Source organism: Olea europaea, chromosome 15 (assembly GCF_002742605.1).
Source record: "Olea europaea var. sylvestris chromosome 15, O_europaea_v1, whole genome shotgun sequence".
NCBI lineage: Eukaryota > Viridiplantae > Streptophyta > Magnoliopsida > Lamiales > Oleaceae > Olea > Olea europaea.
In genome coordinates, this window is record NC_036251.1 from 19,197,845 (window position 1) to 19,214,350 (window position 16,506).

The 16,506-nt window shown below is 33.5% G+C and overlaps 1 protein-coding gene and 1 pseudogene across 1 annotated transcript; both read left to right on the top strand.

Moving 5' to 3' along the window:
• The first annotated feature begins 3,807 nt into the window (after window positions 1-3,807).
• Window positions 3,808-9,895, top strand: LOC111411342 (annotated as a pseudogene).
• Window positions 9,896-14,991: 5,096 nt separating this feature from the next.
• On the top strand, window positions 14,992-16,362 carry LOC111410381 (eukaryotic translation initiation factor 1A). The gene is made up of 2 exons (XM_023040686.1): window positions 14,992-15,373; window positions 15,926-16,362. The coding sequence occupies exons 1-2, from the start codon at window positions 15,119-15,121 to the stop codon at window positions 16,106-16,108; spliced, it is 438 nt and encodes a 145-aa protein (XP_022896454.1). The 5' UTR covers window positions 14,992-15,118; the 3' UTR covers window positions 16,109-16,362.
• The last annotated feature ends 144 nt before the right edge of the window (window positions 16,363-16,506 follow it).

Consider the following 16,506-nt stretch of genomic DNA (forward strand, 5'->3'; position numbering starts at 1 on the left):
GTCCCGTCTTCCCACAGTAATAGCACTTCCTAACTTGATTCTTGTTTTTCACTTTATTCATGCTTTTATCCTTAAATTTTTTATTCACATATTTTTCCCTTTTTGAGGAGGTAAAATTGCACTGATTTATCTTTTTACCCCGAGGAGGTTTTTCTTTAATATGTAGGTGCTCACCACCTTTAATGTGATTAAAGTCAAGTTGTAGTTCAAGATCTTTATTCCTTAAGGCAGTGGTTATTATGTCAATAGTAAGATCCTCTCTCCCATATTCTATGGCATTTCTAACATCCCTATATTTCTCACTTAGAGAATCTAATAGGCCAACAACCTGTTGTTGATAAGAAAGTTCTTCATCACAGTTTGCTAAATCTTGAGTTAGTTTTGCATATTTGTCAATGTTGTCTTCTAAACTGCTAGAGGGATCAAACCTAAAGTTATAGAACTGTCTTAAGAGATATCACTTATTTGGCATTGTTTTGGTTAAGTATAGAGTTTCTAATTTTGTCCACAATGCATCAGCAGTAGTAGTTTCACCTGTTTTTCTTATTACACTATCAGATAGGTGCAGAAAAATAGTGCTCCAGGCAATTTTAGTTAGTTCTAGTCTTCTATAGGCACTGATGTCAACAGTCCAGGTGCCATCAAGTGCACCAACACATCTCTATTGCACCAACAGAGCTCTCATTTTCTGGTGCCAGAGTCTCCAGTGCCATTCCAAATTTTAACATCAAATTTTTGAGTAGAAGACATACTGACAGATTATTTACAAAACTATAACAATGCAGCACACAGAGTATTGTAATACAAGTTTTGAATACAATGATCAATAATTAATAACATGATTAATGTGCACTTGTTTAACAGCCTAAGGAGTGGTAATCCTGGTTTCCACTGCCCCCTCAGATTCCCAGATCCTCGCAGGAGATCTTGGACAAAGGTGAGTAGAGGCAGATTACTCACCTTAATGACTGGGTCTAAGAAATTATTTAATATACTGACTAACGAAATAAATTTTAGGTTTAGAGGTTACCACAATCTGAAATATTAAGTTTAGAATAAGAGATTAATCAGTAAGTAGCAAGAAATTGAACCAGAACTCCGAGTTAGACACAAGAATCCTCCGAGTTGCAGTGACTCAATATGAACTCAGTGAAACTCGGGTTGAGTCAACTTAGCTCACCCAACTCAGTATGAGCAGCACCAATTTCCCAAGAACAGAGTACATAAACAACAGATCAAAGCGAGTTAGTGTCGAGTTATATCATATTTATCAAGATTATTCAAAGGTTAACAAAGCAGTAACTAGATCTTGCTAGATCTTCAAGAAGATTTCAGATATGACCAGTCAGTTACCAATTGAAAGGTGAATCAAGTAAGACAGAAAAAATTCCAGAGAGTTTTCTTTACAAATATATGAGAACACTTCAGATCTTGCAAGTTCAGAACGAGAAAAGATTTTACAAAACACAAAAATTTTAAAAAATTGCTCTAATACCACTTGTTGGTCCCAGAGTTGATATAATCTTGAAGTTAAATGGTTTATTCTCGAATCAAAAATAATTTCATAAATAAAATAGCGTAAACAGAAATAGGAACACAATATATGTTTTGCTCCAAAATGGAGCCCGGATGTTCAGTCCAAGAACCTAATCACCCGTTAAGTCTCAATCAAGAGATATGCTCGAGTTTCCACTAATTTCACAAAGAATCAGTACAGGATATTAGAAGAAATCAGGGATTTCTTCATCTTTTTCTAGCCTCTATTTCACACAGATTTCCTTTCAATAGTATCACACAGATCACTCAGCTTTACAATCCTTACTCAAAGGACTTTCAAAATCACACAGATTTCGTATTACATTTTCAGAGAAAGGAGAGAGACGAAAGAACTCCCACACAGAGAGAAAGACTGAAAGTTCTAGAGAAAATCAACGAGAGTATGCCAAAAGCCAGACGACCAAGGGTCAAGTAAGTATCAACAGTTGGACCGACCTTATCTATGGCACACACCCAACCATAAGAGACAGATAAATCGTGAAACCAAAAACGCAAGAAAATGTTAAGTTTGGGCTCCTTGTTTGTTCAATTTAATAAGGGGCCCAAATTAGGAAATAGTGAAGCAGCCCAACACTTTTAACAGCATATTATAGATGTATATTTTTAATGTTGATCCTTACTTGAGGTATCAAGATTTATTCTATCTTTGGTTCTCATTATCATCGTTGGTGTTTAGTTTATTTTAGGTGCATATACTTTCCGGTTTCTAGTTCCTTTAAATTAAGCTACTTTCCAGATGTGCTTTCTTAAATGATCTGCCTTCAAACCTATAGAGTTACTAGTGTTTCTACACAATTAGATTTTTGATTAAGAGCATCTCGAAGAGGCTCTTTGTTTTGAAGAGAATTTTGGTCGTAATAGAGAGCATAATTAAATTTATTACCCAAAAAACTCTTATTTTTGCTCTTTATTTTACTTTTCCCAACATTCATTTATTGTTTTTGCCTAATTTTTTTAATTAATATATGTATCTTTAGATGTCATTAGCTAAAGTATTTTAAATAATATTAATAATTTAAATAGTGAAGTATTGAAACTTCCAACATTATTAAATGCAACCTTGATGAAGTATAAATAAAGTGTATTTGGCTCTCCAAATGTAGAGAGTCAAACTCACTCTCTAGTTTAAAAAGCCAAAATATAGAGTCTCTTGGATTAAATTTTAAGGTTTGACTCTTTAAAATAAAGAGTATTTCACTTTTCAAGAGTCTCTGCACTTCATTGTTAATTTTACATTTTTAATTTGATCTTTCATTCTTTGAGGACTTAAAGTATGCAGATATTAGCGATGCATGACAAGGTTTTTTATTTATATCTAATGAAAAATATTGATTTCGTTCTTCTAAATGTCTCAAAAAATATTATAATTTATATTACTCCACTCACCATAAATTCTGCATCAGCCACATTAATAATTTCTTAATTTGCATGGGAGATAGGCAGCTCTATCAATGATTAATGTTCGTATGATCTCATTTAAATATAGGCCCTTGCCATAATCTTCGCTTAGAAGCGGCTCAAATGCCTTCGACTGTGTTAAGCTTACTTCTTCGACAAAGAACAAACTAATCGTATAAAGAGGCTTGAATCTTTATATCCCTCTAACAATTTTCCCCAAACTTGACCAGGGAGCTAATTGGCCCAAAGAGAGAGTGCTATCCTGTAGTGTTGTCCTCCTACTACTACAATTGAGAGCTTGTTTGGGAGAGTTTAAAATTTGATTTTAATCTAAGTCAAAGTCAAACAATCAATATTAACCACATCTTTCATGAATCCTACAACTTTTCAACCGCACATTTCAAAAACTTCTATTACAATCCACTAAAAAATCTAATTTTATTCCCTACCAAACATACACTGAATTTCAGATTCTCCAGAATGAATGATAAATCATAAATCGAACCGCTAAATTGAAAAAATTGGGTGCTATCATATAGCTTTGTATAGGAAGAAAGAAAGAAGCAAAAAATGGAGGCCTATTATAACAATGCCTGAACCTATCAAGGAAAATGGACCGAAATTTGTTTACATATTTATATTGTCTTGCAGCATCTGTTGTTGATTTCGTAAAATGCATCATCCATGAATTATAGTTTGTCTCGCAACTTTCTGCATTTGTTACTTCTACAAAATTGAATTTGATTTAATTCCTTTGAGGTGCCTTTCAATCAAGGCTGAAAACTGTGTTTAAACCTTCATGTAATTTGCGTTTGATAATTTCAGTCCAGGTTTTTGCAAATTTTCTTCACCATGGAAGGGAAAACTTCATGGTTCAATCATTGCATTGATAACTTTGAAAATAACAGTGTGGAGTTTGATCCATTCTTAGAGCTCAATGATGAAAGTAGTGAAGAAGTTGCAGATGCAGTTTCTGTAGATTTAATATTACCCAATGACCTCTTGGAGCGAATATTAGCTTGTCTCCCAGTTGCTAGCATTTTTAAGGCTGGCTATGTGTGTAAAAGATGGCACGCCATAGTATCTTCTGAAAGGTCCCTGCGGAATTTTTTTAGTCTCCCATCACAGAAGCCTTGGTACATCATGTTCACTAGCTCGGATGAGCTGTTGGTTATGCATATGATCTTGTCCTTCGAAAATGATATGGTATTGATCTTCCATGCATTGAGGTACCCAGTTGGTTTATTGCTTCGTCATGTGGGTTAGTTTGTTTCATAGACAGTGATAGTAGGAGCAGGTTGTATTTTTGTAACCGGATAACGAAATGCTTCAAGGGCTCGACGAGCACCCGGGTTCGAAATTTTCAGATTACAGTGCATTGGCAATCTCGATGAACAAATTATGTCACAATTATAATGCCTTCATTGTAAAACCTAAGCAAGTTCCAGGTGACTTTTTTAGTGGGATCTCTCAATTCATGTGTACGAGTCAAAAACAATGTCTTGGGTGACCACTTTAACAGAGATTTTTTTAACAGGATGGTGAGCTGGTGATGAGAGCGTGATTTGTGATGGGGTTTTGTACTTCATGATTTACTCTACTGGGGGTGGTGGCACTCATAATCACCATCGACTCATCATGTATAACCTCACAAGCCTAATGCCACATAGTTTATTAGTGAAAAGTTTCATCCCGGTGCCATGTTCTCTTACATGTGGTCGTCTGATGAACCTGAAGGAAAAGCTTATAATGGTTGGAAGAATTGGGAAACAGGGTCAACCTAACATAATTAAGGGAATCGGGATTTGGAGTCTGAATGGGATGGAGTGGCAAGAGATAGCCGAATGCCGCATACGCTTTATCAAGGTTTTGGGGAGTTTGATAATGTTTTCGCAAGCAGCGGAACAGATGATCTCATATACATCCAAAGCTATTGAGCACCTGCCCTTCTTGTTTATGACGTTAACCAGAGGCAATGGAAGTGGTCGCAGAAATGCCTCGTGTCAAAGGGGTTTCCTCTTCAACTTTTTACTGATTTTTGCTTTGAACCAAGGCTAGAAATTGCTCCATATTGCTATATTGTCCCATTTATATGCAGTTCTGATCATCTATTACAGAAAAAAAAGGATAAAATGGACTTTGTAAGATTCCCAAGAAATTCTACGATTGTGGAATACCCATAAAGGCATGTAGAAAATCAGCAAGCTCTTGATATGATGCTACTGGTTTGCAGTTTTTGCGTTTTATATCTATGTTTTCTACTTCAACTATTGGTTCAATTACAATGGTTTCTATGTCTTTCTAAGGAAGTAATAGCTGGTGAGGCTGCAAAAATATATAATCAAATATTCTTTATATTAAAAAATACAATGCTAGTTGATAAAAAATAGAGAATTTCAGTATTTTCTGCTCTTTTCAAAGGTTTTCTCCAACTGTATTTTTCGTGCTTTCAAGTATTTGATAGTTCCTGCTTTAACATTTCTTCCATATTTCATCTGCTCATTGAAAATTACTGAGTTCTTGATCAGTTGTACACTGTAGTTCCTAAAAATTAACGAGTTTTTCGACTTTTCAGTTTCAATGTGGTTTTGTGATGAATTCAAGATGAAGACACTGATTTCCTTCAATACTTTAATGGCTCCTTTTTATTCTCCAAAACTATCTGTTCTTGGGTGGGTAAGACTTTTTTGTCTTTGGTTTTTACTATATGTAAGCAGACTGGGTCCTAGCAAAGGATCACGGATGTAGGTTGGGTGTGTAGGTTTGAAGCACCCCACCATTAACTGGCTTGCTGGTATTGTGTGTACTAAAAAGCATCTGATTATTGCAATTGCTTAGCATATCTAGCTTCTTGAGTAATATCATTGTTGACTTTAGTTTCTACGAAGATAACATGACCAGTGGATTTCGATTTCACTTATGTCTATGCATACGATTTCTGCACACTTGGGTAAACTATTACATGTACATGGCCTTTTTCAGATGTGAGGGAGGTGATCGTGAATATTCCAATGGTTACGTCAGTCAACTTGTATAGTTATATTTAAGTGTAGGATGAACTGAAGATGCGAGCTATGTTAATATAGGAGTACTGGGGGTTTATGATAGAACAATGAGAACAGTAGTACTATTAAAAGCATAAAATTGTATTATCTTAAAGTGATACTGAGTATGAGCTTTATAGTATAAGAGGTGAAATAGTTACCGTTGGATGAAGAGCATGTAGTTTCATCTTGATTGTCAATGCACCTTGTCGTAGGCATTATTCATCCAGTCCTAAATTTTAGGGCATTACATGATTTTGAAAGTAGCGACCTTATAGCTTATGTATTACCTATGAAGAGTAGACGAACAAGTTGACTTGATATGAAGTCTGCTGTAGAGATGTCATATCAATCAATTATAGAAGATCTCGTACATAGGAACTTCTAGTGGAAGTACCTTCATGCTTCTGAAATCTATTCTCTTCGGATTAGTGATGTAGCATATCGTATTGTCTTTGGCCTCTACATGGGAGTTCGGTGGAAATGCATTACTTTGACTACCTATTAGCCTTGGATAGGCCACTTATGATAATGATGGGTAATGCGGGTTTGAATTTTGCTTGTTACATGGTAGCAACATGGTCGATTCTTAAAGCTTCGTTGTATGTGATGCAATGATAAGTGTAGTTTCTATTTTTATTTGAGGTCCTAAATGATGATATTGTGTTATTTTTTGGATGGATTAATGCCTAATTTTTTTTATTGCTTTCATTATGAAAAACTCATGTTTCGACGAAAAATTGAAGGAAGATCGGACAATGGCTAAAATAAAATAAATCCAAAGTTCGGAGACTAAAGTGCAAATATTCAAATCTTATGATGAACTTCAAATTGATAATTGGAAATTGCTAGGATCTATTGAATTCAATAAGAAGTCAAAAGGGAATGGAATATAATTAAAGGATCTTTACAAATCAATTTCCAACTGTAAAGGCACATTTTAGATTTTCAACTAGAGTTTGTGACCCATTTTTGGAATAGTAAACATTCAAATTTGAAAAATTCCATTTCTACAAGAATTGTGATCCTTTGATTTATTTTTCCAGTATATTTTGAATCACTTCAATATAATGTCACGAGGAAAAGTTGTGACAAAAATACCAAAGGCTATGCAGAGACAACCATACGCACCAATACAACTTTCCTTATTTGATTAAAACTCTTTTGGAAGGTAATTTGGACGTGAATCTGGACCTAATTTCATCATATAATACAAGACATGTGCAGCCGTTGAGGAGATCTCTCTCACCTCTCAAATTATATTCATATCATAAAATCATTCAAGATCAAGGGGCAAATTCAATATAAGTTGGAAATGAGAACAAATCTGGCAAGGGATTGAATCAAGAAACATCAACGGCTTGACTCAAATCTTGAGGTTGATAATCAAGAACAAGAATTAGATGGTGACATCTATTTCTTGTATTTATAAATTTCAGGTGATGTTCTTTCATTCTTATTGTTGTTTTATAATTAGAAACATGTTTAGTTAGATTTTCTTTTTATTGGAGGATGATGAACCCTATTAATGGTTAAATTCAATTTATGACTCGTTAATTTAGTAATTTTTTGGGTTTTTGATTATTTATGCATTCATAACGTGTTATTTAATTGACTAGCTACCAATTAGATAACTTGTTGCCTATATGTAGTGATGGAAGGCTCACAATAGGTAGAACACTATATATTTAACACATGAATAATAGATATTATGAATAATATTCATGGCTTGTGCAATCTAGCGTGATAAATCCTGTGAATTAATGCATATTTTTCAATGAATTTGGATTAGGATCAAGACCGAATCATGTTAAACATATGTTTAATATATCTTGGAAAAGAATACTGAATAAAATCATATCATCGATTTCATTAATATTAGAAAATACTTACTATTTTTTTGTGGGTCGAGAATTGAAAATAACACTAATAGGGGGATTCAGAAATCCAATGCATTTGTCACATATTGATAAAACCACTTTTAATTTTTTTTCTTAGTTAGAATTAGTATAAACTACAAACTCAATTATTTTTGCGTTACGATAAATCGAATTTGGTAAAAACTATTAAATTAGATATTAAACTTTATTCTTTATGAGAATGATAAATTTGAAACTCACTGAATTGTATTACTTGTCACGCACACTTGCAGGTTTTGTCTAAGCAAGTTTTTTGCGTCGTTTTCGGGGAACAACGATTATAAATTTAGTTTAATAATTTATAAAAAGTGCAATTTTTTTTGGCACTTTTTGTTCTCTTTAGGTTTTAATTGAAATACCCGATTTATTCTTGTTTCACTTTTCGTAAGTTTCCACCAGTTTATACAAGATCCTGACGAGATCGAGATCCTCCCTATAGATATCGAGATTGAAAGGACCTTCAAGCAACGTTAAAGAGAACATAGAAAGCCAAGGCAATGGCCATGAATCAGAATCAGATTTAGGATGCACTTCAGGAAAGCAATACTTTCAGCTCAACAACCACCTCCGGTTCAACTCATATTAGTAGGGGATTATGTGAATCCTAAACATTCACCAGTGCAGTTGGCGATTATCTATAGCCCTTTGGACAAGCCAACTTCCACTTCTAGCAAGATGTCATAAACCTCTTTCAGAATTATCAAGACATCAGGTTTTGCGGAAAGCCATGGAGAATCCACATGAACACATATAAGCTTTTCTCATGCTATGTGAAATAATTAGCTACGAAAAAATATCAAAGATGCATTTCGAATACATCTATTCCCCCACACTTTGAAGGATGGTGCAAAAGCAGGGATGTATTCAATACTTTTCGTGAGCATTATAGCATGGAATGACATGGTACAGAAATTTAACATGAAATTCTTCCAGCTATCTTGAGTCCATCAAATTAGAAATGAAATATATCGTTTTGGACAAAAGGACTTTAAAACATATTCGAAAGCATGGGACAAGTTCAAAAGCGCATTTAGGAAGTGTTCAAATCTTGACGTTCCTAAACTAGCGCAAATATATCTCTTCTGCAATGGAATTGCGCTTAGAATTTCGTAATATTGTAGATGCTTTAACGGGCTGATCAATTTTGACGATTGAGGTAGATGAAGCACATAATCTATTTGAGAAGACTTTTGAGAATGAAGCAAATTGGCGAATAGATGGGAAGGCTCTGAGGAAGGGAGCTTGGATGCATAATGTAAATGCAGAGATAATGTTAACAACACAGATAGAAGTAATAATGAAGAAGCTTGACACTTTAACTCAATCTGTACACATGGTACAGCAACCAGCTCCAATTAACGTATGTTGTAGGGCATATCACACCATTATAAGTTGTCCTTTAGCTTCCACTGACATGGATCAGCCAGCAAATGTCAGTTATGTGCAGACTATCAGAGGCAAAATGGATCTTACCTATACAACTTCCATTTGGGTTTGAACAAACATCCTAACTATGTGTGGGTGGATAATTCAAATTAAGCAAATCAGATGAGGGGCAATTTACCAATGATTAGGCAACAACAAGAAAATAGGCAATCCTTGGAGGATCGATTTGTCAATTACATCACCAAAATTGAAACAACAATAGAGAATCAATAGGCCTTTATAAATAACTTAAATAATCAAGTGGGACAAATCTCAGCAACATTGGTTAATAGACCACAGGGTATCTTGCCAAGTAACACAGAGAAGAACTGATGAGAACAAGCATTAGCAATTGAGGCGGTAAATGTTGCAACTATTGAGCTTCCATCATTCACTCCCGCTACTTACGTTAGTGCTTATATGCCATCCATTTCATTTCCCTAGAGACTGCAAAAGCAACCAAGGGTGCAGCAAGCTCAGGCCATTATTACTAAGGGTGGTGTTCAGTTGCAAAAAATCACTACAAAGGGAAAAGAGACGAAGACCATATAGGTACCTATCAAGGGTGATGAGCAAGGGGACCTATCTGAAGAATCAATAGAAAAGGATCAACTAAATCCTTCAGACAGTCCATAAGTTAAGACAACAATTTCTAGCACTTCACTTATACCTTTAATCCATTTTCTTTAAAGGCTACAAAACATCAAGCTGGAAAAGTAGTTCATCAAGTACTTGGATATTTTAAAGAAGTAGAACGTCAACATCCCTTTCATTGAAAGCGATATTTCGAATCCCAAACTACTCCAAGTTTTTTAAGGGAATGTTGACCAAAAATAGGAAGCTGCCTAAGCACGAAACGAAAGCACTATCTGGAGAGCACAGCATAATTATCCAGAACAAGATCCCTCCCAAACTAAAAGATCCAGGGAATTTTACTTTGCCTTGCTCCATAGGAAATTTACATAATAAAAATTGTTTGATTGATTCAAGAACAAGCATAAATCTAATTCCTTTGTCTCTTTATAGAAAATTAGGATTGGGAGATTGTAAGGTGAACTCTATCATCCTTTAACTGGTGGATAGATCACTGAAACACCCCCATGGAATAGTTGAAGACATGCTTATCAAGGCAGGGGAGTTCATTTTTTTTAGTTGACTTCGTAATTCTGGACATTAAATAGGCATATCAGATGCCAATAATCCTAGGAAGGCCATTCCTATCTACAAGTCGGCCTTGCTAGATTTTGATATGAATGAGATGGTTCTGATGGTTAAAGATAAGCAGTAAAACTTCAACATGGAAAATCCACTCAAGAATTTTTTTTATTTTGAGGATTGCCAACGAGTGGACCATTGGGAGGGCTATAAAGGCATGCTAGATGAAGGTAGAATTGTTGGTAGAGAGTCGAGGATGATTGTGTAGAGAGTCGAGGATGAACCGAAGAAGTGCAACTAGTATTTGAAATGTGGGACTAAAAATTTCCTTTTCAAACCACGATGAAGAGCCTAAAAACATCAGAAGTCGAGCTAGGGATTTTAAACAAGCGCTTATTAGGAGACAACTCAATACTTCTATCCCTTTTATTTATTCAGCTTTTTAAATTTAGAATAGTTTAAGATAATGTAGATTAGTTTTTATTTAATTTTATAGACTCATCATTCACACCTCGTTTCCCTTTAGGTTCTCAATATATTAGTTGGTTTATTAGATATTTGAGCTAAGTAACACTTGTTTCAGGTATTTGATCTTTATCTAACCATATTATATAGGAACATGACATTACGGAGCACCTAAACCAGCGTTGACCAAGGAGACAACAAGAGCAATAGGACAAGCTAGCCATTTGATTTTATCAGGAGAATATTTTCTTCATTTTCTTCCCCACCCTTTATATATGGACTTACAATTTAAGACATTAAGGACAATGCTTAGTTTGAATTTGGGGGTGAAAAACATGAGTTTTCTATGTTTGCATTTTATCGCTTTAGATATTAGAAAAATACAGTAAAAAGATTGAAAAATTTCAAAAATTTCAAAAATATTTTCTTTTTTTGTACTTGCGTGAATTAGTTTGCCTAGTTGACAATGATGAATATATTGAACTATGAATTAATCTATGAATGGTAAATAGATTCATACTTAGGTTAATTTTTGCTTTTTTTTAATGCAAAATTTGATATATGTTGAGCACATGTACTAATTTAAGCATTGTGTAGGGATAAGTTGGTTTTATAATTGCATAGGTTGAAATAGTGGACTATAGATACTAAACCCAAAATCACTATATTATACATCCTTAGATCAAATTTAGAATAGTATGAGAAATTTCACTATTGTATGAAAATGCTGAGATAAATGGGGATTCCATATGTGAAATTAAAAATCTTGTGTGGATTGTCTAAGGTCAATATGATAAAGTTTGGCGAAAGTCTTAAGTTAGAGGTCGATTTACTTGGATGGTACTTAATGAAGAACATTTCACTAATCAAGGAGTAAGAAAAAGCATTTTATTTGAAAATTTCTCTTTGCTGCCTTTGTGACTTGAGAGCTTGTGAGGATGTTAAAACTTATTGTCTTAAAGTTAAATGACTTGGGAGTCATTGGCCTAAATTGGTTACATGGGTCATTCAAAATTAATGGAGAAAATGTTGCAAACAATTAAAAAAAGTGTTGAAAAAAAAATTGAGAAAAGAATATTGAAATCATAAAAAGCAGGTGGATGAAATAGAGGACGCGCCAAATGTCTTGGTTAAATCTCAAACACTTCATTCAGAGAAATTTGACTTTTGATAATGGATTATTAGCTTAGTTAAGCCCTAGAGATTGAAACAATCAAATTTGACAAAGAATCATTATTTATTGACATGTTGAATTACAATTTATGAGATTTATCTAAACTAGAGAGGTGAGGATAATATAAAATTCAACTTTAGACTACACACTCGAAGAAAGCAAAATAACAAATTTGGAGGTGTACGAATCTCACGAATGATGATAAGAACATATTTGAATATTGAGGGTTGAAAAGTGGACCAACTTGTGATTTCATCGTGATATGCTTGATTTGTCTCACACACGTGTCGACTTTGCATTGAAAAAGCAGACATTGATTTCTATATTGTGATCTTGAAACCATGTTTAGATTTAATGTCATGATTTCAATTATAAAATAAAATGTCAAGTTAGCTAGCTAAATATTTTTGCATATTTGTGAGTTTGTTCTATAGTTGGGTTTTAGTTTTGCTAGAGAATAAACAAAGATTCAAGTTTGAGGGTTTGATAAGTGTATTTTTACAATTATTGGGGGTCCTAAATGATGATATTTTGTTATTCTTTGGACGGATTAGCATTTAATTTGTTATTTATTGCTTTTATCGTGTTTGGACGAAGAATTGAAAGAAAGAACAAAAAAGAGCTAAAATAAAGTAAATCAAAAGTTCAAGTACTGAAGTGCAAATACTCAGAAGTTGTGACGGACTTCAATTCGATAATTAGAGATTGGTAAGATCAATTGGATGGAATAAGAAGTAAAAATTGAATGAAATATAATCAAATGATTTTCATAAATCAATTTCTAACCGCAAAAAGCATATTCATATTTTTAACGAGAGTTTGAGATCCATTTCTGGAACAATAAACATTCGGATTGGAAAAACTCTATTTCTAGAAGAATAGTGGTAATTTGTATTTCCAACGCACTTTGAATCATCTCAATCAAATATCGAGAGAGAAAGTTATGACTAAAATATCTAAAACTGTGCAGAGACAAAATCGTGCAGGTGTGAAAACAACTTTCCATATTCGATTGAAACTCTTTTGAAATGTAAAATGGAGGTGAATCTTAACCTAATTTCATTATATAAAATACAAGACATAGGCAACCATTGAAGAGCTTTCTCTCACCTCTTAAATCAAATCCATATCATAAAATCATTCAAGAACAAGCGGCAAATTCAACATAAATTGGAGATGAGAACAAATTTGGCAAGAGATTGAATCGAGAAACATCAAGGTCTTAAAGAATCAAATCTTGGGGTTGATAATTAAGAATAAGAATTAGACAGTTATATCTCTTTCTTGTTTTTATAAATTCCAGGAGATGTTCTTGCATTCTTCTTCTTGTTTTATTATTAGAAATATGTTTAGTTAGATTTCGTTTGTATTGGATGGATGATAAACCTTATTAGTTATTAAATTCAATTCATGACTCGTTAATTTAATAATGTCTTAAGTTTTTTTTATTATTTATGCATTTATATTGTGTTATTTAATTGTTTAGCTACCAATTATGTAACTCGTTGCCTATTTGTAATGATGGGAGACTCACAATACGTAAAACACTTTATATTTAAAACAGGACATTTATATAATGAATCCTATGAATTAATATATGTTTTTCATATAAATTCAGATTATGAATATGATCGAGTTGTGTTAAACATATGTTTAATATATTTTAAGAAAGAATATTCATTAAAATTGAATTATCGATTATCATTAACACTAGAAAATACTTATCACTCTTTATGGATCGAGAATTGAAAGTAGCACTAGTAGGAGGATTCAGAAATTCAATACATTCGTTTCATAGCTATAAAATCACTTTTAATTACTTTTTTAATTAGTATTAGCGTAAATAACAAACACAATCTCTGTTGTGTTACGATATATGGTAAAAGCTATTGAACTAAATATTAGATTTTATTTCTCATGTGAACGATAAACTCGAAACTCTTTAATTTCTATTACTTATTAATGGTCCCGTAAACTTGCTGGTTTTGTACAAACATGTGACAATCAAACCCCTCCTTTTGTATAATGATGATGAGTTGGGGAGTGCCATAAAGAGGAAGTTGAGAGCATAAAAAGTATATAGTTTCTACGTTCCTTTGCCAAGCTCACTCTTGCTTGTGCGGTGCTCTAGCATATAAATATTCATAGTTTGATGTTGAACATCAACTATATGCCTTCTTTTTTCTTGTAAAGTCTTTTTGACATGATGGTGAGTATCAATTTTTGTATTGATAAGATGATAAAAATTGTGGATTCATGATGTGTGATTGAAAATAAATTTTGAGAAATGGGGCAAAATACGGCAAATATCCAGGAAAAAAGAGCCCTTCATGTTTTTTTCCTTCTATGTTACAACTCTTGTGACTATACTCTCTTAAGAATGAAACTTGTGTTGTGCTTAAACGAATAAATTAATTGAAAATAATATTTGAAAGTTGCAAAGTTTCATAAAATGCAAGAATTTTACAAAAATGAGGCAATTCACGACATCCATGTTTTACTCATAATTAAGTTATTAAAAATTGATGCAAAATGTGAATTTCATATAGTTGAAAATGGATTTATATATATTTTTTTCCTGAGTTAGGTTTACCTATAAAAAAAATTGTAATTTTAATTATTTAGCCCCTGTTTGGCCTCCATTACGAGGAAAAATTAATGTGTGGAATAGTATTTTTTGTAAAATGAGTGGTTGAAAAAAAAGAAAAAAATTTAATTTATGTGTAATATTATTTTATGAAAGATTGTGAGGTTGAAAATAGGATAAAGAAAAATGAAATATAATTTAATAAAAATTAATGGGATCAAACGGGGGCTTAGAAGTGAAGAATAATATCTGAAAAAAGTATTTATTGCTCGTGGTCCTTTTATAAGGTTAGCCAAACATGGTGTTATTCAAAGCTCAGAAAGGAACTCAAAATCTCGATATTGAGATAAGAATACTGAAATAATCGAGACGTGCGATCTAGGGTTTCTGCGAGATGCCTAAGAACAAGGGTAAGGGAGGGAAGAATCGGAAGAGGGGAAAGAACGAGGCGGATGATGAGAAGCGTGAACTCGTATTCAAAGAGGATGGCCAGGAGTACGCACAGGTGCTTCGTATGCTCGGAAATGGCCGATGCGAAGCCATGTGTATAGACGGCACGAAGCGCCTCTGCCATATCCGTGGAAAGATGCATAAAAAAGTCTGGATCGCTGCTGGTGATATCATCCTCGTCGGACTTCGTGATTACCAAGTATAAGTCTTTCTTATCCTTCTGAGATTTTTGGTTTCTTTCATTTTTTTTTTGTGTTCCTGTTGATTCGTTTTTGTCTATTTTATGTATTAATTAACAAAAAATTGTTGATCTTTCGAAGATATACAAACAAAACAAACGCATGTTGGTTGTTGTTGTTGTTGTTGTTATTGTTAGTTTTTGCACAGAATTTTGTTTTTCTATTTGTTTTTTGAGATTTAGGCTTATTTTCAACTTTACTTTTACGTGTTTCTATGTTTTCATTTTTTCCCTAGTGTGTGTGTGTGTATATATGTGCTATCAGATTTTTTCCATTTCAATGTGTTCGCCTCTCAGTTCTATCCATTTTTGCAGTGGAGAATGGTGGTTTTATATTTTTTAATCAAGTAGGTAGTAATGAATCAATATATATCAACTGGAAGGTGTTCATTCCAAACCCCCCCTAGACATCTGTTGTTGTAAACCGAGTTCGGGGAAAAAAAAAAAAAAAAAACTGATCGTTTTTTGTGGTGATGTTTATCTTCTAAATATTACTATCTTTGATGCTAATAGGATGATAAGGCTGATGTAATCCTCAAGTACATGCCGGATGAAGCAAGATTATTGAAGGCTTATGGTGAACTGCCGGAGAGCACGAGGCTGAATGAAGGTATTGCTGGTGGTCTTGATGAGGAGGATGATGGTGCCGGAGATGATTACATTGAATTTGAGGACGAGGACATTGACAAAATCTAGAGACTCTGAAACTTGGTACATTGTCTGTGGAAGTCTGGTGATTTACAAAATGGTGCATTCTATGATTATTATATGACCTTTTATATTTGTACCAACATGGATGAAATAATAGTAAACTACCTTCATGTTTCTTTAATCACATGCTTTGATTTTTGAAATGTTAGAAATATGAAAATTTCATAATTGTCTTGCATATTCTGATTGTGTATGAAAACAGTTTCTGCCTTCAATTTAGTGCAAGATTTTGTTGCTAATCATATTGGAATATTGCATCTTGCCCCAGCTGACATTAGCTATACATGTTGTTGACCTGACCTTAGTGAGTCATGAAATGTACCTGCTGAACCTTATACTATCAACACAATTGCTTTGAAGTGTACTGTATACATGCATGCTGT